We start from the raw sequence: 24,500 nt of genomic DNA, 5'->3' as shown, positions 1-24,500 counted from the left end.
AGCTCCTGTTTTTTTTTTTTGGGGCGGGGGGAGGCGTCTCTCCTAATGAATATATGAAGTTAATTGCATTTAAATGCATCTCCAGGAGCTGGTTGGGGGGCATCTCAGGTACGCTGCACACAAGTGTGCCAGTCAGGCGCAAACAGGCACACACTGTGATTATCTCAGTTTTCAAACCTGGAAGAGACAAGAACGTGTTGCTAAATGAGAGAGGCAGTATGTCATGCTCACTGAGATAAAAACAGAAGCTGCCAGACACTTTGGCTTTATTCTGCGAATTCTTTGCTTCGAAACTCTCCTCTTTTCTTCCGGCTCATTCTGCCTGCCGTTCTCATTCTCCCTCCTTCGCTCGCTGCTGTCGCGATCCCTCTCTCATTGTTCTCTCCCTCTTGCCTGTCTTTGATGCACATACGTTGTCACATTTCATTGACTCTCCCCTCTTCTCTGTTCTTACACTCACGCCTAGTGGTGCTTCAGCCAGAGCTCGCAGCCTCTCCGCCGAGTTTTAGTCATGTGTGAAGCTCAGTTTGATCGAGCGCTCCTTTTCTGCCTTTTCGCTCTCGCCAAAGATTAAAAGGTGGCGTCACATCGCTCCCCGGCTTTTTCCCGCAGGAGGGACTTAAAAGGGACAACAAAAACTAATCACTTTCAATAAGCGTTTTCTTGCGAAAAAGGGACTTGGCTGTGCAATTCGAGGCCGGTGCTAAGGATTGGGAAGGCTGGAGGATGCTTCATACTGCTAACAAGGGAAGGAAGCCTTCAACTGAGGCAGGTAAGAAGTGTCTGAATCCGAATGTTTTATGGAGTGCTCGCTCGGAGCGGCGGATTTCAGCCTTCGGTAACTGAGGCAGGCAACTGCAGCAAGAGGCAGCAGCATCGGTGTGGTATCAGATTCCTTTTGTTTAACATGTAAAGTCTGTGCTGTAAATTGAATTAGAGATGGGGTTCTGAGGGCACTGTATTCACAATGACTGCTTGTTTTTTCCCCCCCTTTTCTCTGTGTATCAAAATAAATCAGAGCGCCAGCTTTTGTGAAAGCTGGACTTCGCTTAAGGTTAAATTCAGTGCTGAAATCTCAGTGTGAGGAAAGCTTTAGAGTCTTAGAACCCTCAGGGAGCTTGCATTCTGCAATTTGATTGCAACAGCTCAATTAAAAAAATTATTTACTTATTTACTATTTATTGTGCAAGGTAAAATCAAGCATTGAGTTTAGGTCTAGGTGAATATGGTTCGTTTGCCTGGCATTTTGTCGGATGAATAGCTATACCCTTTCAGACATACTGTAAAACCTATTTCATGTTTATGTTTTGTAAATTGAGATTAAGTAGCATCCTGAATGACATACGTGACTAAAACTCATAAAATGCATCTGTGTTTAGTAAAGCAATCACCAAATTAGAATAATGGATTTATGTCAGTTGTCAAATGGAGTTAACTCTGAAAGTGCTGTCCACAAGTGCACTTGGATTACAATAAAGGGCTTTCTCTTTAACAGTTATTGAGAGGAGCTAATTTATCAGACAAAGCCAGTGAACTTAAGTCTTGTGATGATATAAAATTCTATAGCCTAAAGGGTTTGTGGTTTTGGGAAACGTGCCCTTTTATTCTCTATATAAATACATTAAGGTTTTATAGGGATTCAAAAGGCAAAAATAATTTTAGTAAGTGATTTTTATGCACAGCTGGAATATTTAACTATTGGGATGTCTGTTTCTGGTTGTCACTGGCTTCAGTGCCTTTTTTTTTCTCTCCCTACATTTTACAATTGCTCTCTGTATCAGCAAACTGGCTCAAAATAGGAGGAAGGGATTCTGAGCAGCAGTGATATTCTGAATTTCATTGTCACACTGAAGAGTGAGCAAGCAGTCAAGGAGAGTTGGACCATTATTAGGGCTCGGGAAGGAAGCAAATACTGTTGTAGTGATCAGAGTTATTTGCAAAGTGGAGCACTTGCCGGCTGGCTCTGAGCAGAGCTGGGAGAAGCTAACTTGGTAAGCTGTCACCAACATCGATGGCTGGGCAGAATGTCGTGGTGCAGACCTACAGATGAGCAGCCTGCAGAGTGAAATGGATCTGTTCACTTGAGAACTTTGGTCCTGATGCAGGTTCCCCCAAGGCTGGGTGCTGCCTGCAGTGCCCCAGCAGGGCTGGGTGTGTGTGCAGGGCTGCCTGGAGCAGGCACCTGCTCAGAGGGACTGAGCCCTCAGGGAAGTACAGTCTCCCCTGGTGAAGGGGACTTCAAGCCCTGCTCCTTCCTTCAGTGGTAGTTAATCATGCAATTTCATCCTCATACAAAGGGACAGATTTTTTTTTTGAAGGCTTGAAATCAGAACTTGCAAATGTTTCACTGTTTTGCTGTGCATATTTTTACTTCTTAACTACGGTTTTGCTGAACTTGTTTATTTTTTGGCATTGGAATCGCCACTCCAGCTCTGTTTCACCTTTCAAAATGTTTCTCTATGTTCTTCCAAGTTCTTTTTATGCTTCAGTTCTGTTTAGGCACATGTTGGGTCAAACTGAAATTAGGAGTAACTTCTCTGACAAAAATAGAAGTTGGGGATGTAATGTGGTACTTTAAATGGTATTTTGTGACTTAAAGTATATCTGAGTATAAATAGTAGATGAATTCTGGTAGGAATTAGTCATGAAGACTTTGGTCCTTATGAAATGGCAGGAAAGTAGAAGGTTGAAGCTGAACCACCTTGATGTGCTTGAGCCCAGAATGCAGGATCTGAATTGCAGAGCATTTATCTCTGCTTTTGGCATTTGCTAATTCTGCCCTACTAGATGTTAAATGGGTGATTAATAGAAATAGCAGCATTTTACTGATGTTCCAGTAGATGTTGCTGGAGAGCAAAGTTAAGATTACTTCATCTAGAGAAAGAAATGCAGTGAGATTACAAAAACCAAAGAAAAACCTCAAAGCTGTTGGTAGTTCCATAATATGAGATCAATAATTTTTACATCATTATTGTAGATGCTATTCCATCTGAAAACCTGAAGAGACACGTGCTGAAATGAGGCACATGCAGATACAACCATGTGTCTTTTTTAAAGGTTTTTAGTTTTTCCTTACCTCTTCAAATTTTATCACTACTATTGACAATGTTTCATCTGTGTTTTCTTAAAGGAAGAGCTGAAAGAACATCCTTGAAAGTTAGGGGCGTTTTTGTTTTGTTTTGTTTTTTGTTTTGTTTTAAATAAAGCCACAAAATGCAGGTGTTTAATTATAAACTAAGATAATAAGATAAATAAATGCATGCCACCTCAAAATTAGTTCTAGTACAGTGAAGTTGCTTTCCTTTGAGAACAGCAAGAGCTTATCAAATCAACACATAAAAGACAAAAAAACCCTCTTCAATTTGTATGTTATTTTATGAGTGCTTTTTTTATCTATTAACAATTGTGAGTTACCATCTTCTTATGTGATTAAATTCTGAGAGAAGCCCTATGATGAGTCTCAGATCAATAAATTGTAAGCACCTAATGGCAAATGTGTGAATAGTAAACTCTGATGTTCTATGCTAAAACTACTGGTTTAATTAATCTGATAAAATGATAAAGCAGTCCCAAAGGAGTGGAGGATTTTAGTATACAGGCACTAACTGATGCAATTTCAGGCAACCACTGACCTCTATCTGTGGGAATATTTATTTTTGGAGATGATCATCAGCCGTAACTGATTTCAAATTCAAAACACTAATGTGTGTTGTGTTTCTTTAATCCTAGCTTTTCATGTAAAGCAGGATAAATATGCAAAACTTAGAGTAGTCATGCTAAAAATATGATCTCTCTGTGTGCAACTGGTTTGTACCTATTTATACCTTAAATAAAAAAGGACAACAATTGTTTGAAGACCTTTTAGAGAAGAGATCTCAGTTTAGATAATTAAAATTACTATGTTTGACTGAATTTTAAAATACATAGGAGCATGCTTTTATTTTGTTGGCTACTTAATGTGTAAGAAAATTTCAACTTTAGCTTACAATTGGGGAAAAATGTACATAGAAAAATGTGTGGCAGATCTCTACAGTCATCTCTCATGTAATTAGTATGCTATTTACTTATTGTGGCTAGATTTAATATTTTTATGGGGTTTGCAGATATGTGTGCCAAAATGTCTTCAATCTGAGAAGCTTTAGGTTGATTGGAGTTTTGTTGTTGTTTATTAGGTTTAGGGTTTTATTTCCAATTTAGGTTTGCTATTGCTAATAGAGATTTCCTTAATGTTCTGCTTCTTTAATTTATTGCTCAATTTGTGCCTACACACAACTGTGTACATGCTAAGGTAGTTCCTTAACCTTCAGAAAACAGTGTACTTGGTATGCAGAGGAAGTGAAATCTTTCTGCATTTCATGAATATAGTTTCAGAAATGTAACGCTAAATGTATTTATTGAACAGGCGTGTAGTTTTTGTTTTCAAACTTAGTAGTTCCCACTAGCCATGGCCATTAAATGTTGCATCTCAGTTGGCCACGTCCAAAACTTCATGAGCACTTTGACATTTTTAAAATTCTGCGTCATTCAGAAAAATAGGCCTGACTTTTTCCAGTGAGAACATCACCAGCATTATGTTCTCGTACCTTCCTCACTCTCAGACTTGTCAATTCAATGAAATGGTACATAATTTAGTTTAAAAGATTGTAATATGTCACCAGTTTCTAAAGAGAATTCCCTGTTGAAAACATTGGCAAATTCAGTTTAAAGGCTTATGACACAATATAGCCCTAAGGAATAAACTTTTATCTTGGTATTTGTCAGTTCTCAAAGTCATGAGGAGAAAAGCAAGCATACTTGTATACTGGAATTTTATTTAGGATATCACTCCTGAAAGCTCAGAATAGCTGCACAGGGTCAATAATTCTGGCCACAATTGAGTTCAGTGCCATGTTTATCAGTAGCAGCAATAGTGCATTTCTAGGTTTGTCTCTAGATGCTTATTTATGTATAAACAACATCAAAAATCTGAATCTGTGTATTTTAATTTAAGCCCATTTGAAATTTAAAAATACTTACCTAGTCTCACGTTATTGGAACCAAGGAGGAATATATATCTAGGAATCTGCAGTAAGTTATTGACATATAAAGCTGGGATGTGTACATAGGAAAATGTACTGCAGATAATAGTAATTTAATGACTTATTTGTGAGGCTTGCATCTCTATCAGAGACTGTGATAGTACCATTAAAATAAGTAAATAAAAATGTGAAAAAAGTAATTTTAGAAACTAGAAATAGGATTTGGCAATGAAGTCATCTTACAAATCTTCTACAGGAGGACATGGTTGTATATATTTTCCTCGTTAATGATGCAGTAACTCAAAGTACGGGATGTGAGTTCTTTTGGCTGTATTGTGTAGAATATATTTAGCTAGCTCATTTCTTACTCTATGCATGCAATTTTTGAAGATATGGAGATCAGTTGCTATCTAGAGCTTATATTGATTTAATAAAATTCAACCTGTAGCTCATAGCTGATTCCAAATCAAATAAAATTTGGATTCTGTTATCACATAGAATATGATTATAACATGGTAAAACACTGCATTAGAGGCTTTATCCCTCTGTCCTTGAAAATTAATTATTTTTAAAAAGTGAAAAAGCTTTTTAGAGAGCTTTTTTTGAATCAGGCTGTTGTTTTCAGGTTGTTCTCCTAAACTTACCATTGTCTGTGGGATTTCAGGAATGAAATCATGTGAAAGTATCTTATATGTGGGCCTTCTCTATGAAACATTGGAAGTGATAGAAAACCCAATATACGTTTGCCAAGAATTTTGTTATGGAACTGAATACTGAGTATTTTCAGTTGGAGAATGTGCCTTTGAATTGTCACCTGTTAATTTTGTATATATTTGTGCTAATGCCTCTTGTTGTATTTGACCACACAGTCCCACCCAGTAATGGCTCTTAACGGTGTCAGTTATTCTAACTTTGTCAGGGAAGAACATAGTCTCTTCTGTTCCCCTCATTTCTCTTTGTTACTGGATTAATGTCTATTATGAATAGATTTTAGCTGACAAATTCAACTCCTTCAGTCCTTTCTGTTTGGTCTAAATGTCAAACCCAACACAGGCTTTTGTGGAGGATTTTTTTTTTCCCCTGGCAGCACAATGGGGACAAGGAATCTGCTGCAAGATGTTATCCTTTGGTGGGGGAACAAGGCTTCTACTGAGCTGGGAGAGACTGGTCTCCTCTCCCCGACACACAATCATGTCTGTTTTTCAGTGACTCAGTGTGTCTGACCTGTAGCATTCCCTCCCCAGCAGATATTAATGCTAAATGAAGCCTGGTTTATCTCAGTATTTATATTGATATTCATAGTTGTAGCCTAATTCTGTACATAACTGATAAGGTGTGGTGTGTTTGTGTTGGAAGGACACTAAGAGAAGAGGGGAGAAAAAACAGCAAAAGATTTTTGCAGGAAAGACAACATTTCTGAGAACAGTGTGGGATTGAAGTCAAAACTGTAGCATCAGAGACTGAATGCAGATTTCTTTTAAAGTCAACCTATTGTACTGTTGCTCTGGTGTGAGTCCATGGACATAAATAATGTATATGTGCTATACATATATACATGCAGTCTCTAGAGGTCAGTAGAATGTAAGGAATGGACAGATGTTCAGTTTTCTAATATGAGACTTTGAGATGCAGCATATCAGTTGTTGCAACCTAGAAAAAGATGAGTATGTTTCTAATGAAATTTGGGAGTGAAGTAATTAATCAGAGTTAACAAAGAGCTGAATGGAGGAGAATCATGTCTGTCGTGTTGCGGAAATGAGTGTAAATTATTTGTTTTGGGCAAATTCCTGATAAATGCTCATTTGCATTCTGAGAAACTTGACAGAGATCCAAAGCATGATTATTGTGTTATAGCTCATTATATTGCATCTTCTTGCTACCTTTTCTGAGAGCATCTTGTAGAATGGCTGCAATAAAATTTAAAATGGTGTTTTGAGACAGCATATGTCAAATGCAAAGCAAATCAAGGCTCCAGTGTGGGCAACTTATTTTCTCCTCTTGTTTACCCTGTTAGCCACGGCCAGCCTTAAGAAATTAATTGTTTCATCCTTGTTCACCACCTTCTAACATGAAATCTTCTGCATTAACTGATCACTTGTGGTTGAAGGTTCTGTTTTCTTTTTAAAAACTGTTTTCACACAATCGCAGAATCGTTTAGATTGCAAAAGACCTCTGAGATCATTGAGTCCAACCTGTGACTGATCCCCACTGTGACAGCCAGACCAGGGCACTGGGTGCCACACCCAGTTGTTTCCTGAGCATCTCCAGGGGTGGGGACTGCACCACCTCCCTGGGCAGCCCCTCCCAACGCCTGACAGCCCTTTTTGTGAACAAATTCTTCTTCATGTCCAACCTAAACCTCCCCTGGGGCAGCTTGAGACCATTTCTCCCTGTCCTGATGATGGTTCCTTGGGAGCAGAGCCTGACCCTCCCCTGGCTGTCCCCTCCTGTCAGGGGTTGTTGAGAGCCAGAAGGTGCCCCCTGAGCCTCCTTTTCTCCAGGAGAAACACCCTCAGCTCCCTCATTTGTTTGACTCTCCAGACCCTTCTGCAGCTCCATTTCCTTCTCTGGACATGCTCCAGCAGTACATTATCCAGACTTGAAAGAAATCCTGACTCCAGAGTCAGGCTGAGTCACAATGACACATCTGTATTGTATTGTAAACAATGGGGTTAGATTTAAGTGGAGTTAAATGTTAAATTGCTATATATATATATAGATCAAGGTCCTTAGAAATTAATGGTTCATATGCTCTCCATTTCTCTCCCAAAAGAAGCTTTTTGGGTGGTATTTGACATCTTTCTTCTGTTCATGTTGTAGTTCTGCTTTGCCTTGTGAAATATTGATAGGACAATCCCTGTCATGGAATTAGTTAGATCGTCAATTCCCTTTTTACTTGCCTTCTGGTTATTTTTGTTAGTTTGCCTGGAAGCTATGCTTCAAAAATCTCTGTGATCTCCCTAGATATTCTGGAAGACATCTTTCAAGTAGTTTACACAACTTGTTTTAATGGTGAGTTAAACAGGGTCAATTGTTGCAGGAATCAGTCTGGTTTCCTTTTCCCACTATTCTTTGAGTGCCTTGAAAACTTTCTTGAAGCATTAGATGTGACAAAATGAAGTCTTGGAAGTGGATCTCAAACTTCAGTGTATCTACTTTTGGAGAAACAAGAAAACCACCAGCTCAGTTTGTATTAAATTTATGCTTTTAACATAACATTGTGGTGGTCATAAAATATGTACTAGGGTTCATCATTAATACATGGTGATAAATAGTGAATATGCATTGATGTTAATGAAGTCTAATAGTTCTTCACATAAACAGCACCTAAAACTTTGAAGATCAGCCTGGTTCTGGTGTGTGAAGTTGCAATATCTGATGATATGAAAACATCAGCTCTGTAGATGGTGAAGAACTGACTTCCTCAATTGGAAATGATGCCAGGCCTTTGGGTTTAGTTGGTTTATGATGATATATTTTATTTTGCTTTCCTGTTGTTTTTATGATTAGGCACAAAATAATAATATTATAACAGTAATGATCCATATTTTTAGATACAATGTCTTTTACCTACCTGAGAACTGTGTTGATGCTTGTGGGAACAAAACTGAGTTTCAGAATCATCACTTCTAAAAAACATCTGTTGTCATTGGGATTTTTTTTCCTCCCCTTTAAGAAGTGCAAGCAAAAGAATAGTGAACAGGTGGGGATTAGATCCAGCAGCACTAATGGTGGGATGTGTACCTTTGGTTTCAGGAGATGAAGGGAGTGGATTGTTCTTTATATCCCCAGTCAATTGCATAAGGGAATGGGAAATGACTGGATACAGCAAATACAGAGATAAGATAATTTTTTCTTAAACGACATTTTCCTTTCAAAAGTATATAAACCAATGGTTTTAAATGATAATAAACAACATGCAGAGTTAGTTTGTATTGTTTACCCTATGTTTCAAGGCATGCTACTAGGAAATGCTGGTTCTTTTGAGTTTACAGCCCAGTAGGCAATCCAGTCATAGGTAATCACAATATTAAAGAATTGTCTGTGTAACTAGCTGTGATTGTGGAGAACTTGATTTCATTACTCAGTTGGTCCCATAGTTCTTTGTTGAGTGTTTTTTTTCTTTGTGAGGTGTATGCTTAGAAAACAGGACAAAAGTTCTTCGCTTCTGCAACAAACACCACAGAACTCTGAATTTGTGTAAACTTGAATAACCATGAGATCTGGGTTTAGAGAAATATGAAATGACATTAATAACCAGTATCACTGTAAAATTACAAATTATTTCAATTTAAGTGATTTCATTTTTCTGCCCACATTTTTAAAGTCTGTCACCATAAGCTGTTGACTTCATCTTGAATGCATTCTGCAGTCTTGACAGTTGAGGATTTGTTAATACTAAATCAGTAATTGTTGGCTTTGAAGAGGGATCCAGCATCTTCAGCAAGAGCTTATTAAACTGTAAAATATGGATTGCCTTTACCCTAATGGCCTCTGAATCCTATTACCATCCCATTAGAGAGTGTGGGATTTTAGTAATTCTGTTGTTGTTTTCAGTGGGCAGCAAGTACAATGGGGAAGGGCAGGGGTTAATGCAATTCCTCTCCTGTAATAGTGTAACAGTGAGTCCTTTATCATTCCGTGGGAGTCTTTTCCTTCCTGCAGGGAGAGTGTCTGCAGCCAGAACAAGTCCCCCACGCCCAAAAAAACCCACCAACGCCCCTCGAGGTTTCCTTCATTAGCACCACTTTGTAAACACAATAGAACTAAGTTGATAAATAAGTGCCAAGTAGGCTGTGGTCTAGGAGAGTTCTCAAGTGCTATCGTGCCAAGAGGTATATTGAAAAACCTCTTCAGACAAGATCATTATTTTTTAAATTATTTAATTGCATCAATGCTGTAGTATTCTGATTGGTTTCCAAATATATGAAAGCACCTTATTCCTTTCCCCATAAATTCAGTGTGAAAAGTGTAAACCAAAATGTTAAAGCAAAGGAGGAGAAAACAAGTGGTAGAGTAAGAGTGAAACTTCTGTGTGTGAAGTGATGGTTTCTTATTTTGATCTGTATAACCTACCTCCAATGATAGTAAGTCTTACTAGAGGAATAATTTCTTTAAAGTTTTCACTAGAAAGGAATGTGAAGAAACATTAGCAGCTATTAAGAGCGAGTAGAAGTCATGTGCAGGGGGCATATCTGCCTTCAGTTGTGCATGAGGCCAATATGCAAATTTTTTCAGCACCTGATATGATTTTTTTTTTTTCCAAGTGTTCTGTGGAGATTGATTTGACAGCTAAATTCCGAATGCTAGAGGCAACTTGCTTCTGATTTCAGAACAGGATCAAAAAGGGGATGATTTTTAACAGATATTGCAGGATCAGCTGAGAGGGACCTGTCAGGGTAACTTCTCTGATAAACAATATTTGATACACTGATGTGCATACCCTGTTGAGTTGGGGTTAGTTTTGTTTCATGAGATGCTTCTAGCTAATAATTTTCTTTTTAAATAGGGATAAAATGGATTGTTAGGGCAGTTACTTTACCATTATTTATTTAAGAAATTAGAAGATATTTGTATGCATTGGAGTCTTCATAACTATTTTTCTTTGTTTTCTTCAGTGTTTGTATTTGGTTCAACTGTTGTGTTACCTATAAATACAACAGCTTTATTATGAATAACCAGGATCTTGTGTGCAAACAGTGAGAATGGCTGGAGCAGAATCTAATGGGTGAATACTGCTTAAAACATAATGAGTAAAGGTCATGTGAGCAGCCTTTTATGTCCTACCTGTATTTATTTGTGCCTTTTACATGTTTGGCAACAGAGCCCAAGAAAGCAAAAGAGAGGCATCTTTATACAAGCAAGATCTTTGAGATTGAGTGCTCTATAAAAACTGCTCAGCTCTTCTTTGCAGCCTTCCCTCGTGAAGTTTGTGGGCCTTTGCAGTTGTTGCACACACACACTTCCTCCTCTGTGGCCTGTCTGTTTTCTGACACTGGTAATGCTGGGTCTTGGAGAGAATTGATTGGTTACCTCCTGGTCTTTCTGCATACATTCCTTCCCAAAGTGAAACATCACAATTGCTCCCCCTTCCCATGAGGGCTGGAAAGAGAGAGCCTGGATTCATCTGCTGTGGGAGTTGCACATGGATAATCTGTTCTCTTAAACTACAAAATCAGGGACCAGTAACCCAGTTTCTTTCCTGGCGAATAGATAGGTTCTATTTTATAGGCAGTGGAATTTAAATGCCTGGCAGCATGCTGTACAAGTAGGTCAGTGTTATAGCTGGAACCAAGTCAACTGATTTGTCAGAAAGCTCTTTTCCCTCCTGAAAGCACCTTCTCCTTGACCCTGCATTGGGTAGAGTCCATGTAGGTCAGTCTAGTTCTGTTAAGTGCTGAACAAGTCTGTGGGAAGGTATGATCTGCTTCCTTGAGTTAATAATCTAATTATAGTCTACTTACAGAAGCCGTAATATCTAAATATTTTAAGGGTTTTCTTCTTGCTTATGAGCAAACTTAAACAACGTTCTACTAGAAGAAATGTGCTTACTTTAAGAAACAGCTTTGTTCTACAAAATCTTAGAATGAATCTTTGTTCTAATCAGTAGGACCTAGGTAATAACAATAAAATGATTGAAGATATATTGCATTTTTTTATTTAGGTTTCGTTATCATTTCAGAAAGAGCATAGTAAACCAAAAAATCACAAAGTAGCTGTACTGGTATAAATCCCAATTAATTTGCAGACTCTGATGTATAAAAATGGTGGGGATCAATAAACAAGGTTTTACAATAAAGGTGCTCTAAAAATAATCATTGTTATCACAAAATTGTAACCGAGGGCAGTGTTGCAGTACTTCTGCTCACACTTTTGTGTAAACCAGGAGATGTGCATCATGACCGGCAGAGGAGTGGCAGTTTGCCTTGTGCAGGTGCAGAGCATAGTGTGAAAACCAGGACCATCTGAAAATCTCATTTTTTTCACGGATGTGACGTCCAGTAGACACATGAATGGTCTCACTGCTGTTGCCTTCAGCCTTGCTCCATTTGGTCAGTGCTGTTTTGTGTGTCCAACAGGGGGGTGCAGCCTCTGTGATCACTCGAGATGTGTCAGTACACGTGTGGTGTGCTTCCTATACACCCAAGTTTTAATTTGAAACTTTATTTTATATTGGATTATGTTTTGTAGTTCTACAGTTTGTTAGGAATATAGTTAGTAGAAGACCTTTTTCACAGAAGGCCTCTCATTGCAGCTTTTGTTTCAAACCTATGCTGTTATACTTATTTTATATGTTGTAAATTGCTGACTTAGACTGTATTGTGTACTGGGAAGTGCCGGTGTAGATTTGTGGTGTTTGGGCGTTGTTTTTTAAGTAAAAGTTTTATTTTAAGTATGTTGTGATTAAACTAAAACTATATAAAGAAACGCAAACTTTAAAACAATTAAGTTTATTTTAGTTGGCTTTTTGCATCTGAAAGCTGAGCTTGTACTGTAAGTACTAAAATTAATCTGCCATCAAAATCATATTGTCTAAACATTTGACATATGCCAGAGAGGTGGAGAGGGGAAACAACAAACAAACAAAACATTTGTGCCAAAGAGCTGCTTTTTAAATTAGCAAACAACATTGATGTCTCATACCAGATAAGAGAGCAGAATCTAATAAAGCATATGCAGTATTTTCATTTTAATCTGTAAAGTAAAACTGGGGAAACACTCAGCAAAGGTGGAAGTAGGCAAACAGAGAGGTTAACAATTGCTTTGTCGGGAATGAAATAAATTTGATGCAGGTTTAGTGGTCAGTTGTTAAACCCTGGACTAATAACTTAAGTGAAAGGTTGCAATCTGGTTTCTGTAATGTAATGAAAGAGTGTACCTGACTATTGAAGATCATGGATCTAATTAGTAATTGTTCTTTTGAATTGAAATTTGTTTCTCTCTGGGCTCAGTAACATTTTGTTGTACTTTAACTTGGCTCAAAAGGAAGATGGAAATCCAAACAAGTAGGCTGGTCCTTTCAAACCCCCTGAAAAAATTTGATTGCTGGAAGGACCTTTCTGCAGCTGACGTGATTTTTCTGTATACTTCTGTTACTAAACATTTCTTTATTTCAATTATGGAAAAAAAGAGTCTTTGTGTGGTTTCAGTTGCATGGGTTTGAATGAAGGATGGGGGCCCAAAATGCCTGGCTGCTGTGGGCAGTGCAGGGACTGCAACGTGCTGCCCCCAGGTGTATTTCAGGAGATGCCCTGTGCTCTTCTTGGGTGTACTTGGCTGTGACATTTTGTCTGCCATGGACATAGAGGCTAAACAGGATGATCTGTTGGTGTTTGGATCACAGGTTTGCTCTTGGTCACATTGGAAATAACTTCCTTCCAAGAACTAATTTGGGAAGGGTAGAGCCTTGTTATGCAAAGGCAGGTAACATGAAAGGTTGAGCTTATTATCTAACAAACCCCCTGCAAATTAATTCTTGCTTTCAATTTTTTTATCCTGGCATACCACATGGGGGAAAAGCCAATAAGCTAATTGAGTCAGGATTATCTTTGTTCTGCTGTAAGCCAGCAGAAATGTCTGTTATTTTTCTGAAAAGGTCTGCTAAGGTAACAGGAGGCCCAGAATTGAAAGGTGTCATCCTGCTCCTGCCTCCCACCCCTGCTGTTTTAAACAGCAGGAACTGCAGTTTCACATTGATCAGTTGAAAAGTCCAACCTGAGAAGTTTGAGAGATCTTTTCCCAGGGATGTCGATTTGGAATTGATGTTTTGAGGGCAGAAAAATCATCTGCCCACCTACAATTCTATTAATAAATAAGGAATGGTGATTAGTTCTTGAGATTTTTTGTGTTAGTGACCAGCTAACAATCTTTTCAAAGAAATGTGCAAATTGGAGTTGTTCTGAGCCCAAGTTAACTGACCAGTGGGATTGGACCTTTCAGATAGTTCGGCAAAGGACAAAAATATCTGTTCATGTTTCTCCATGTCAGAATCAAACTGATTTTATACAGGATATCTCTTTTCTGATTATGGGAGCTTTAGCACAGTTTACCAGCTATACTTACCCAAGTTTAATTTGTTTGATTTCTTGCTTAGAATTTCTCATGAGCTTGTGTAAGCAGGGAGCCTTTCTGTCCTCAGAATGGAATTTTCATTATTTTTGTATCATTCATGATACTCTGAACTCATTCAGGGTTGTGTAATGCAATATCCTCTTTGCCAAGCAGAAGTGCTTCCTATGCAATCTCAGCATTGTGTTCCAAGCCCATGCTCAGCTGCAGGTTTTGTACAATGTGCTTGCAATACCTGTATATTAAACTAGAGCTCTCCAGATATCAATAATTCTGTATGGTGGCACATGTAGAGTGTTTTAATATTTATTCCTTCGCTGCCTTCTGATGGGAAAAAAAAAAACCCTTTCAACTACATTACCACAAAGCCTGTCTGCATCAGTTGCTCTGGTTTTTAATGAAAACACTGAATTGAATTTGTGAATGAATTTGTATTCTGGTAACTCTGGCATTTGAGAGACAAAAGTGACACTGACTGCAGCAAATAATCTGATTCACAGAGAAGGTTTGACTATTCTAGATGCTTCTGACTGTGTGAAAGCCAGCCATTGCACAGACTTCTATGAAATGCCAACGTTCTGACCATCAGAGGGTGGAAGAGTCACTGTTGGCTTCCCCACTATAATCTTTCTGCTTTAGAAAGGGAAAGTGTATCTTGAGCACAAATACTGCTGTTCCTAGTATAATTGTGAAGCAATGTTCTAATATGTTCCTTTTACTCCCTCAACAAAGTTGTCAGCACAAGTCTATATTAACCACTTACAAAATCCCTCTGGATGTATATGGAAAAAGGGGTACATAGAAAAATTAGAAACCAAATTTCTAAAATGAGAATTTGGGGAGTTGGCAATTCCTTTTCAGTCTGAAGCCTGCTAATTCAGAGTGATCATTCTGATCAGCACTATATGGAGTTAAATCCCTCTCTGGATGTTTGCGTTTTCATTCTTCACTGCAATTTTCAATGCACCTTTCAATTAGTAGAGAATTAATTTGTCCTTCTGTGTGTGTGGGCATTGGGATGATATGTAGTCTTATTTTCTTGCTGTCCCATTTGCTGACTGCAAAAGAATGGAATGTACCAGTGGCTGGTTTGATACCAGGAGAAGGAAAAGCTGCAGCTCTACTGGCACGACAGCAAATTGGAAGGGAAAGTGCTCTTGCTGTTGTAGAGGTTGGCCTTGTTGGCTGTGTGGGACTTTGCCTCCAGAAAATGCTCCTGTGCTGCACAGGCTTTGTCCCCAAGTCCAGGTTAAAAGTTGGGAGCAGTGAGGTCACTGCTGTATCTTTGTACTGCTGCCAGTTTTTGTGTGATATGTTGTGTATTAGCTTACAGATATAATCTGATAAAAGGTATGTCCCTTGTCTCTGTGACACAGTTTAGGGAAAGGGAAAAGAAACAGGGAAAAAGCAAACAAACACCAAACTCAGGCATTGTGCTGCTGTTCAGCAGAACTGTGGATTTTGGCATGTTGTGGTTGTAGGGAAAATCTTCATCTCATGCCTGAAATTAAGATCTAAAGGGATCTTTTTGCTCAGACTTTTTCATGTGGCTTGTTTTTCATACTCCAATCCATTGACAACACTTTCCCATGCTTCCAGCGAACTGTAGGAGTTGCTCTTTTCTGTGAGTAAAGTGGAAATAATAAACCTTGAAATAATAAACACATTAGGAATTGTTTGTCTGTTCAGGAAAATGTATGCTTCTAGGGTTTTTAGGAGTTTTGTTCAAGGTCTTTAACATCAAATTAGCAAAAATAAAAGGTATATTAAAATCATTAGAGAGAGTGAGTTCCTGCTTTTACGTGAGCTCAATTTTCTCCTGTGCTAAGTCTCCTGAGATCTGTAGACACTCAGTGCCAAGATAACATTGGCACCATTTTCTTATTGCCATGGTGATCTTCAGCTCTGCTGAATACTCAAGGGAGACTATGGTATTTTAAAGCAAGTAGAATTTTGGTAATTAAAAAGGCTGGAAGGAAGGGTCTTTCTAAATTTTGCCAGCCTGGGTAAATAAGGATAATGAATTATGTCTGAATAGGGAAGTTATTAGTCTGCTTTACTTGATTAGTACAGACTATTAGTCAGCTAGGAAGGCTCTGAGGGTCAGAGTGGGCAGGTGGGGTCTCCAGGCTCCATCAGTGCTCAGGATCTGAGCTGAGATCCCGAGCAGTGGCTGTGCCTGTGCAGAACAAGGCTGCCCTTTGTGGGAGCAGGGCTGGCAGAGCAGAGCCCTGCTCCTGTCTGCGCTGGGACTTAAGGGCACCAACGCATTCCAGAAGATTTCCAAATTAAGGCTCTTGCTTGGAAGTTGGCCTCCTCCTTTGTAGGCTATTTTATTAAATGCCAGTTTTACACTTTACTGATGGCAGTGGATTTTTCAGGCTCTCCATCATTTCTCTGTCATGGCCCAGTTTTCATTTCTCTCAGGCTACAGCATGAGTCAGCATTTGGGATTGTTTTATGATACTCTGATATTCCCTCCACTTTTTTTTTTTTCCTTCTTCTTTTATGACCCTTTCAAGCTCACGAGTCAGTGCACAGAGGCAGTGTAAAGCAAGCAGACAGGAAGGATGGTGAGATAACTGATATGCTGGGGTCAAAAAAAAAGTTATAAAATCTCTGTACCAGCACAATTTCAACCCTTTATTTCAGCTCAAATTTAGCTTTCAGCCATAGTAGTTGTTTTTGCAAAGCTGTGTATAGTCTTGAAAAAAGACAATACAATTTGTCTTTTGCAAAATATACTTTTGGCAAGCAAATAGGCATTTAAAATGAAACTTAATTTTTTGTGTTAAATTTGGATAGTTTGTCAGAAATACAAATTATTGTGTCAATTCTTTTTAACACACTCAATCACATGCTTTTACCCATTGTTATCTCTGAATACTGTTTGTGATTTGGGGCAGGGGGCATTTTTAAATACTTTTTTCATAATATATGATATTTAAGTTTGTTATGTTGCAAAGTAGAAAAAGCAAGCTGGATTCTCCTTCAGTGCACAGTTTAGTCATGGCACACCTGAAAGCTGCCCATTGCTCTTAGTAAGTGTTAAGAGATATTCCAGTCCATATTAGATGTTAAAAACCAATTTCCTTATCAAGCCAGATTTTAAGGCTTGCTGAAGCCAGCTGCCCTGGTGACTTTAGAGATGCATACATGTGGTTCTTGCAAAACAGAATCAGTGTGCAGTTCCATCTTGATTCCGTGAGATTGTGAAGAAAACTTATATGAAAAATTTGGGATTAAACCGGAAATTTGTATTTGGTATCCAAAGTGTACGTGGTTATTTGCTGTTTGTCTTATTTGGATGTGTCCTCAAAAATAGCTGTATCCAGGGGGTAGACTCTTAGTTCCTTCAGTGGTCTCCAGGCTGGAGCACTGGAACAGCATTGCTAATGTGGCAGCAAAGGTTTGGCAGCTTTGCACAATCTCCAGCACAGGCAGCTAATGAAAAAACACCAAAAACTACTGGTATGCTGGGGGCAGTAGGAAGCAGGGTCTGTGCACGTGTACAGACACCCACCCTGTAGAGACACCCACCCTGATCCCCCAGCTCATCTGGCACCTCCTGGGGCTGCTGCAGCCTCTGCCCATCCTGTGCCAAGGTGGGGAACGCCACAATTCACCGCTGGAGAGGCAGGTGGGTTTGGAGAGCTCTGTAGCAATTCCTGAGGACACAGAGCAACTCTCCCCAAATGGTTCAGCCTCTAATTAGTGGGCACAGAGCCCTGCCAAGAAATGTATTTCTGGCAGAGCTCCACTTCACTGAGTGGGTCAGGATTTTGTGGGTTTTTACTGCTGTACTCTATATGTGATTGATTTTGTTCAACTGAATGTAATCCCCTGGTCTGTTTGTTTTGTCATATCAGCATATGAAAACTTAATCTTTGATGGGGTAATCTTTACTTTTTTTTTTTTAGAGGGATTTCAGTTTTTTGTGGCCTTATGTATTTTCAAATATTTTAATGGAAGCATTCATTTAGGTACATTAGAAGCTTACCAGCTTTTTTACTTATTTGGATTGGGTTTTTTATTATTTAAAGACCATAGTCTAACTATGCTCTAAATTTACCTCCTTTTAAAAAGGATAAACCTATTGCTTGCCTGGCTCTGAGCAAGGATTACAGGAAATAAACAAGCCTAAGTCTCTATCTAGTTATTTTTAGCTTAACTATACTACTTTTCTTCTTATTTCAGTTCAAGATGAGATGAGAACTGCAAATAGCCTAAATTAGTCTGTAGCATTTATATCTTGTTAAGTTTCCTGCTTTGGAAAATATGCAGGAAAATGATTATACGTGGTATTCATCTAGAGGCTGATGAGTTTGTTATAATTACGAAGGTAGATGTAATGAGATGAAAACATCTTTCTTTAGGCTCTCTGAGGAATTCCTTCTCTCCGTATTGCTGTTGGGTTAACTGTTTTCTAACCAAAGTGTTCCTCAGCATTCGCGTCTCATGTTTTGGGGTTTCCTCAGTTCCTGCTTAGGAAATTGATTGATTGGCAGCTCTGCCATTAGCGTTTATAGGTGATAACTAATTAAATTCTACATGCACCTGAGTGGATAATAAAGACCCCTTCGCATCTCATTTATTAACACAAATCTCCAGTGTAATTATCATTTTACCATTATTTAGCATGCTTAATAACTCTTTGTTGAGTCATTTTCTAGTTCCTTCCAAAAGACACTGAGATATAAGTGTATCTAAAATCTTGTACAAAGTTTGTATTAAAAAGTTTAAAGTTTGGTTTATGCTTCCTTTTATCTTTTGGGGGAAAAAAATTGGGTTTTTACAGCTCAATGTTTTTCAAATAACTTGATAATTCCTAAACTGTGTTCAAATATCTGATAGGCATCATGAAGCACTTAGGTGAGGGGACTGGAAGATGTGTGTGGATTCAGTTTAACATTTCCTTTAGAGGGAATAGTGTCAGCAAGGAACTAATGAGAATGGGACTATGAATATTTACTGTTTGAGGAGTGCTGAGTTTGCTTAATATCACTGTCAGAGCAGATTAGAAATTGCTCTTTTTATTTTGTTTGTTTTGATCATGACAATTCTTGTTTGTGCGGTGGTAATTTATTTTTTCAAGGCTGCATCCAAAGTCCTCCTTTCCCCAAAGGATTCTACCTGTATGTTTATTCCATATGCTTTTGTTTGTGTGTTAGTAAAGTGTATGTGTATATTTACATGCAATTGTCCAAGTATAATCTGTGCAAATTCTTATGTTTGAAAACTGATTATGATACCCATATTTTTATGTGAGGAGAGCTCTGGACAAATTAAACTGAGATTGGCAAAAATTTTCCTTCAATAATTGATAAACTTGTAGCATTTTATTATATGATTTTTTTAATATATATATTTCTAGAAATGCCTGCTGTTACTGTAACTTCACAAAGGTTTAGTTGACTTTTATGTGGCAATACCAATTTCTAAGGAATGCAGGGGCTGGGGGTACCTTTCTGTTATTCTTTTCTTCATTTGTACTGTACCTGTAGAAGTGGTGTTTTTTGGAGAGTCATACACTGAATGTTTTGGTGAGGACTTTTATGACAGCAGATGTTTCACTCATGATTGCAGTTTATTCACATATATACTTCCACATCTCTTGTAAGGTGGAGGTATTCAAGATTTCAACATAACCTGCACTACTTCTTTCTTTACAAGAAGCTGTGTTTTCCCTTAATTGTAATCCCAGACTCTGCTGTCAGTTTTCTAAAGCTTCACATAAGTTTGACCTAAAATAGAATTTTTTTAGATGTTTAGATAGATATTTTTTACATTTATATGTGTAGATATTTAGTCATGATTGACCTTTCATGCTCATAGTAATGCCAGCCATGTTTTACACCAAACCAGACCTTCTGGCACAGAAGTCATGTTTACTGTCTTGACAGCAAGTTGAGATCACCACCTGATCGAAATGTTTATTAAAGAAATTGTCAGAAGGAAAGCAGGTATTTGAAGAGAGACTAGTCAGGTGTCCTGGTGGGTTTTTAACATGCTCTATAGGAGACAGCCATTTTTGGGCTAGACCAGTTTCTGAGTAAAGGTAAAGTGAAATCTTTTGGTGCCCAATTTAAACATAAGGGTTCACAGTTTACCTTACAGCTAAAGATACAAACAATGTCTACCTTTCTTGGTTTCTTGACTTTCCCACATCCATTTTCCTTAATCCTTGAGTATCCCTTGATGTGATGGGATGATATGCTATAGAAAAAAAAGAGAGGGCAGTTTTTCTGCAGTGACTAAAGCAGTTAATGTGTATTTGCTTTGCAGCTATGGAGTGAATGTCCACTCAGGCTGGGGGCAGTGCATTTGCAGTGGGTGAATGTCCACTCAGGCTGGGGGCAGCACATTTACAGTGGGTAAAGGCTTTGTGAGACAGCTCAGAGCTCCCTGCAGTTTAGGATGTGAGTGACTTTGCAGTACTGGAGGCTGTCTCAGCTGTTGTCAGTTCTTACCGAGCTCTGGGGAAATGCACAGCAAAAAAGCCATGCCGCATCAACAGTTCTAAACTGGATTCTTGCTTTCATCTTTGCAATCCTTGAAAACAGAAGTAATTGACCATAGGATTGGGGTGGGTGCAGCTGTGAGAGTAACATGGGGCAGGGCTGCCCACCTCCCTCAGGTTTTTGTAGTAGGCAGAAGATGAGTGTAGTTTGATTTCTCTCATTTTCAGTTATTACAGCTGCTTTCTGCCTGTGTACCTTAGGGGGGGTTTATCTTGAATGGTATTTTTTTACAGGCTTTGGGTTTTGGCTGCAAATACTCAAGATCTGGAAGGAGATGTGGGCAAGTGTGTGTGTGCTGATTGTATTCTGCCTCATGGACTAACTCATGTTTCTTTAAGTGGAAGAGTGGCTTACATATTGCGTTCTGCCTTGGTCTGTATGAGACTGTTATTCAGGAGCTGCTATTTGTTACTTCACAAATGCCTTTGGTATAACCTTCCTCTCACATAGTCTGTTAAGCTCCTCAGCTAATTTCTTTAAATTCTTTTGTCACTGAAGACTGTGCATTTTTATAAGTGACTGAACATAGAGAACTTACTTTCCAAATGTGTAATAAATCTCACTGTTGTGATTGTATTTTGGGTGTTGGTGGGAAAAAAAAGGAAAATAATAGAAAAAAAATTGGAGGCTGCTAAGGCTCCTATACTGCAAAATAAAAAAAAGCTTTTAGATTATAATGTAATAATTATAGATATATAACATAGATTATAGATAACATAATAGACATTATAGATATATAATACAGATTATGATAATTAGATTAATATGCTTTTAGATTTTTCTGCAATTAGTGCAGAAAAAGTTATTCATTTTCTATGTTTTAAATGGTAGAGAGTAAGGATCCTACTTTTCCCTAGTTTTGTTTGTTTGTTTGTTTTTGAAAGCTCTGGTTTATTCAAAACTTCTTGATGATACACAGATCTATCTTGTAGATATATCTTGTCACTTTGGTCTTTAAATCATTGTTCAGTTTTGTTCTTCCTATATATTTTAAGGTGTTCTGGTGACAAAAGTCCCTGGAATGTTAAATAATTCTTAAATTAACTATGTCGTGTGAGAACCTGCATCTGTGAAGCTCCCAATTTGTGCTGACAGCCGGCTGTGCAACTTTTGCTTACACGTGCTTTTACTTTGATCTTTTAATTTAGCGTTTGGTAGCATGGACATTTTGCAAGAACTTTAAAGGACTTCTTGAAATAAATAGGTGCTTTGAAGACCAGGCCATTTGCACCACCAGTAAGGATGAAAACCTGGTGGTGGAGCTCTCCTGTGGCTGCCAAAGTGACCTTGGTCGGGGGGAAGATGACGGAGTGCTGTGCCGGCCGTGCCTGACAGCAGCGCGATAGCGGCGCGCGTGACAAATCGCTCACATTAAAATGGGGGGCACTTTCGGCAGCACCAGCGTCCCAATCCATCAGTCCTGATTACTACACAAACGTCAGCCGTGGCACAGAGCACATTTGTCAGGGGGAGTAAAAAGCAGTTGTTAGTAGGAGCACTCCCTGTCACGGTAATGGACTGAGGCTCGCTGCGGTGACTCGCGGCAACCGGCGCGTTTGCAAATGGCCTGAGCAGGACTTGAGAAAACACTGTACAGTGGGACAATTAAACAGGCAGGATGGGAAACTTCACAGAAAACACTTTATTTACACTGTACAGTGGGATAGTTAAACAGGCAGGATTAGAAACTTTACATAGAGATGATTGAAAAGTTTCTTGAGTGCTCGATGCTGTGGAGTCCTCATACAAGCAAGGCCAAAAACCATCAATCCCTGTGAAATATTATATGGCAGAACTTTCCTGCTACAGCAAAGGGGGGGATCTTCGTCTACAATCTTTTGTGTTAATGAAGTTGCACTTTGTCTAATTAATGATTATTTTATTTATATGTGCTTTATGGATATTGTTGCTTGCCTGCTTCATCCACTTTGCATGTGCTTGATGGATTTGCATGCTCATCACAGAATGCAAATAGGATCATCCATTTGCACATGGTGTATATGGATAAATGTTTTCATTAAATTATCTGTCTGGTACAACCAGCAATAGTGTGCCAAAAAGTAAGAGACTGCCTTCATTCAAATGTCATAAGTGGAAGTTTAGGCTCATGTGATCTTTCTTACTCTAAGCCTGTATGTGTGTCTGCTTTTTCAGGCTTTCCTATTTGTATTAAAATTTCAAGCAGACAGGGCAATACTGAATGTGTCAGAGTTCAGTGCTTAAAATCAATAAGTTGTAGGGGACAAGCTCTTTTTCAATGTACTCTTTTTTGAACAAATACTAGTAGAATCCTAAAAATTTACACACTTAGGTTTGTACATAACTTCGTTTTTTTCTTTGAAAAGAACCTCCCTTTCTTGCAGGTCTCATGTTTTTTGTTTGTAAAATTCACTGGTCCTTTACCTTGCCAGTGCACTTTTTGTAGAGGCTGCCAGAAAGTATTGAAAAAAGGGACACTGTCCAAGTCCTCTTGAGGTTTTGGTAAGAAATACTGCTTGCATATCTTAAGAATTTCATGCTGTGCTCAAAATATTCCATAAAGAATTATTAAACCAGGCAGAGAGAAAATTCGTGAGACATTCCAAACATCAAGAATATTCTCTAAACCATTTGCATGCTTACCCTTAGTCACACTGTATTAGTTTGCCATTTCTCTTAGCAGTGTAAATTTAGACTTTATGAACATGGTGAATTAAGGAACTTGATAATGCTTGCTTTTCCTTGTAGAGGTTGACCTCTCTGATCAGTTAATAGTAAGATACTGCTTCAAGGGGATAAAGAAATAAATACTTTGTTTCTCTGTATTTTAAAATGTAAGTCTATGAAAGAACTCTCTCAGTAAACTTAAAGCCTTAGTGACTATTTTGCTCCATATCATTCTTGTTCAACCTTTATAGTGCATTTTGTTTAAAAAACAGCCAGAGGAGGCAAAGAGATCTTCAGACATGACAATTGCTTGAAGTGGTGTTTGCCGTGATGGAAAAGACAGCAGTTCCCCTAGGAAGGAAAAACAACCTTACAGTTATTTTATTTTCTGTATGTACACATCTGAACAGCTGTAGAGGAGCTTGAGTTGGGAATCATCACTTTTGTTGATGTTTGCTTTGTCTTTTATTTATCTCTGTCTGTCTTCCAAAACAGGTCCTAACTTGCAAGTATTTTGGGTTTTGGTTTGTTTATTTTAAATGAGATAATATGGAACTTTTAACTTTTTTTTTTTTCCCTCCCCATGAAATAAAAGAGAATTTTCGGGACAAAGGGAAATTAAATTTTGCTTGAATACTCACTTCTTAAATATTTTACTCATCATTGCCTTGCTGTGGATCATGGAACAGCCATGTCCCTGAGCCAGCAGTGTGTCCTGGGGTGCAACAGGCAGAGCATTGCCAGCAGGTCGGGGAGGGGCTCCTGCCCCTCTCCTCAGCCCTGCTGAGGCTTCACTTGAAATATTTTGTCCGGCTTCAGGACAAACTTTGTCTCTCAGCGTGAGAGAGACCTGGAGCTCCTGGAGCAGGTCCTGCAGGAGGTTTCAAAGGTGATTAATGGAGTGGAGCATCTGGGTTATGAGGAGAGGCTGTGAGAGTTGGGTATGGCCAGGAGACCTCATCCCTGTCTGTCAGTGTGTGCAGGGAGGCATTTGGAGCTGGGCAAGCAAACTATCACCTAAGAAGACTTAGATGCCTCTTTTCTGTTTTTTGATTTCACAAATTTACATCTCAAGAAATGACAGATGTTTCAAATGTGAAAGTGAGAGGGTTGCTTGGCTTTGGTTCTCGGGGCCGACTGCTTGTTCTCTGCCCCCGAGGTGAGTTGGGTGGTCCAGGGAGCGACCCCAGGCTCTGAAGAATGAGACTGGACTCTTTGCTGTTCGGTCTTCAGGTTGTTTATTAAG

General features: G+C 38.7%; 1 protein-coding gene across 11 annotated transcripts in view; it reads left to right on the top strand.

Annotated features, from left to right (window-relative positions):
- Nucleotides 1-472: 472 nt before the first annotated feature.
- Nucleotides 473-24,500, top strand: part of TENM2 (teneurin transmembrane protein 2) — a 334,262-nt gene continuing 310,234 nt past the window's right edge. For all 11 annotated transcript variants that reach the window (XM_030957242.1, XM_030957244.1, XM_030957243.1 and 8 more), the window contains exon 1: nucleotides 473-772. In XM_030957242.1, coding sequence (XP_030813102.1) covers nucleotides 727-772 — 46 coding nt within the window. In that variant the 5' untranslated portion in view covers nucleotides 473-726. The remainder of the gene's footprint in view (nucleotides 773-24,500) is intronic.

The sequence above is a fragment of the Camarhynchus parvulus genome, chromosome 13 (genome assembly GCF_901933205.1).
Source record: "Camarhynchus parvulus chromosome 13, STF_HiC, whole genome shotgun sequence".
Taxonomy (NCBI): domain Eukaryota; kingdom Metazoa; phylum Chordata; class Aves; order Passeriformes; family Thraupidae; genus Camarhynchus; species Camarhynchus parvulus.
This window is presented reverse-complemented; position numbering and strand designations above follow the sequence as displayed.